Source organism: Tachysurus fulvidraco, chromosome 2, assembly GCF_022655615.1.
Source record: "Tachysurus fulvidraco isolate hzauxx_2018 chromosome 2, HZAU_PFXX_2.0, whole genome shotgun sequence".
NCBI lineage: Eukaryota > Metazoa > Chordata > Actinopteri > Siluriformes > Bagridae > Tachysurus > Tachysurus fulvidraco.
The window spans coordinates 19,051,836-19,054,335 of record NC_062519.1 but is presented as its reverse complement, the minus strand read 5'-3'; the positions used below and the strand labels follow the sequence as shown (position 1 = coordinate 19,054,335).

Below are 2,500 nucleotides of genomic sequence, written 5' to 3'. Positions count from 1 at the left end.
ACACACACACACACAGACACACACACACAACACACACACAGACGCACGCACACACACACAGACACACACAGAGACAGAGACACACAGACACACACACACACACACAGACACACACACACACAGACACACACACAGAGACACACAGACAGACACACACACAGACAGACACACACACAGAGTTTGGAATCTTTAAAAATATCAACTTCTTATTGAGCTCAGTCCATTCTGTCAAATTCACCATCACATCACGTCCCTCTCTGTCCCTCCCCCTCTGCCCCCCCCCTCTCCCTCCCCCTCTCTCCTTCCCTTTCTCTCTCCCTCCCTACCTCTCAGCAGCAGCGAGTAGTCATGCGGAGTCTAACTATAAGAATAAGGACTGGGTTTTCATCAACTACACGTATAAGCGCTTTGAGGGTCTGACAGCACGAGGAGCGATTCCATCCTACATGAAGGGAGGGAAGAGATGAGTGCAGACACACACCTGTCCTTATGTCTGCCCCACCCTCCTGTCCATCTCACATCAGTACTTTAACCCCAACACTATGTGACTTCATCCCATCATCCCCTGAGTCACACACACACAACACTGAGTTTCTTTGGCCTGACATCAGGAGGAAGTTATTTTATTTGATTCCAACATTTCTCATGTTGCTGTAGCAACCAGAGGTACAGAAACATCACATACACACACAAACACACACTCACACACACACACACTTGCTTACACACACACTCCCACACACACTCCCCCCACACACACACTTGCTTACACACACTCAGACACACACCCTCACACACACACACACACACACACTCAAAGACACACACTCCCACACACACACACTATCTCTCTCTCACACACACACCACACACACTCCCACACACACTCAAACACACACACACTCCCACACACACTTGCTTACACACACACTATCTTTCTCTCACACACACACAAACACGCACACGCACACACACACACACACTCTCGCATACACACTTGCTTACACAGTGTGTCACTTTTATACATATATATAAATATATATGTATAGCCTGTGTTTTTGTGTCATTTATTTGTATCAAACACAAACACACACATGTATAATGCTCAAATAATATTCCATCATAAATTATCTGTCATCAGTTTGTGTGTTTATTTGATTTTATTTTATATTTTTTTTATTATAGTCACAGACTTTGTTTCTCTTTATATTGTTGCCATGACGACAGAACACTGTTTCTGATACTGTTTCATAATCTTTATTTATTCCTGTGTATATTATGTTTATATTTTGCTGTAATATAAAATGTGTAGATGGTACGAGCTAAATGGGAGACAGTACAACTGTCTCATACAATAAAATGATTCAGTCATGATGTGATCACTTCTCTGTATTTCTCTCTAAATGTCAGTGGCGATGTGTAAACTAATAAACTGTGAAAGGGGAAACAACTACATTTACATTTAGGAGACTGAGCCTGAGACTGAGCCTGAGACTGAGCTGCAGAGTCGAGTGTCACAGTCAGTGATGATTTAAAAATTCGTTGGGATTGGAACAAGATTTTAGTACCAGAAACAGCAACACAGGTGATGACCCTCTCTCTCACTCACACACACACACACACACACACACACACACACACACACACACACACACACACACACACACAAAACTGAAAATACACTCTAGATTTTATTCCTTATATTGTTCTAATATAATATCTAATAGAAACAAATTTAAACATTAATTACTTATTTAAATAATACAGAAACTCGTCTGTTTTGACGCTGATAATCATTTTCAGTTCACACATGAACATATGAGACATCAGAACAGCTGGAAAGGGGCGTGGCTTTTCTCCTTGCAGGTGTGTTCAACATGGTTGCTGCTTTTCTCTCCATTTCTTGCATGTTTATATGCAGAGCTGCAGCTGTTTCCTCCTTCGTCACACTAACAAAATGATGATCAGCAGCGACAAGCCATGCCCCCTGCGTCCAACACCTACCACAAACAGGAAGTGATAAAACAGGAAGTAAGCCTTCTGCAGTATTACAGCTGGTCTCTATACACACCTAGAAATGATATCTAGTGCAAACTTCATGTAGTGTGTGTGTGTGTGTGTGTGTGTGTGTGTGTGTGTGTGTGTGTGTGTGTGTGTTTCTTCACCTCCTGGATGAGCAGACCTGTAGCTGGGCCCTGTACTTCCTGACTAGTGCATGCTGGGAAATGGATTTCACTGAAGAATGATAGAGAAAACATTCACTGTGTGTTTATTATAACAATATCTTTACACATCACACTATATATTACACACACGTGTGTCTGTGACACCCGGTCTTACCTTTGTGTGCTGTTGTTGTTATTGTTTGTGCGTTGTGTGTAATTGTATTGTGTGTAGTTGTGTATAGTAACTGGAGGTGCTGTGTCTGTGTCCTGTGCTCTGGTGTCACTGATCTGTAGTGGACGCTGACTCACAACCTGAGTGTGAGCAACTCCTCCAC

General features: G+C 42.5%; 2 protein-coding genes across 5 annotated transcripts in view; one reads left to right on the top strand and one right to left on the bottom strand.

Annotated features, from left to right (window-relative positions):
* The window catches only part of LOC113648897 (serine/threonine-protein kinase 38-like), a 17,238-nt gene extending 15,859 nt beyond the window's left edge, over nucleotides 1-1,379 (top strand). For 2 of the 4 annotated variants that reach the window (XM_047805491.1, XM_027156421.2), the window contains one exon: nucleotides 334-1,379. In XM_047805491.1, coding sequence (XP_047661447.1) covers nucleotides 334-420 — 87 coding nt within the window. In that variant the 3' untranslated portion in view covers nucleotides 421-1,379. The remainder of the gene's footprint in view (nucleotides 1-333) is intronic. The other 2 variants (XM_047805493.1, XM_027156423.2) reach the window with 1 other exon arrangement.
* The window catches only part of cacna1sa (calcium channel, voltage-dependent, L type, alpha 1S subunit, a), a 23,243-nt gene continuing 21,943 nt past the window's right edge, over nucleotides 1,201-2,500 (bottom strand). Inside the window, 4 exon segments of the mRNA XM_047805482.1 lie at nucleotides 1,201-1,976; nucleotides 1,978-2,000; nucleotides 2,166-2,235; nucleotides 2,341-2,500. The exon segment at nucleotides 2,341-2,500 is cut by the window's right edge and continues 49 nt beyond it. Of these exon segments, the coding sequence (XP_047661438.1) occupies nucleotides 1,805-1,976; nucleotides 1,978-2,000; nucleotides 2,166-2,235; nucleotides 2,341-2,500 (425 nt within the window). The 3' untranslated portion in view covers nucleotides 1,201-1,804.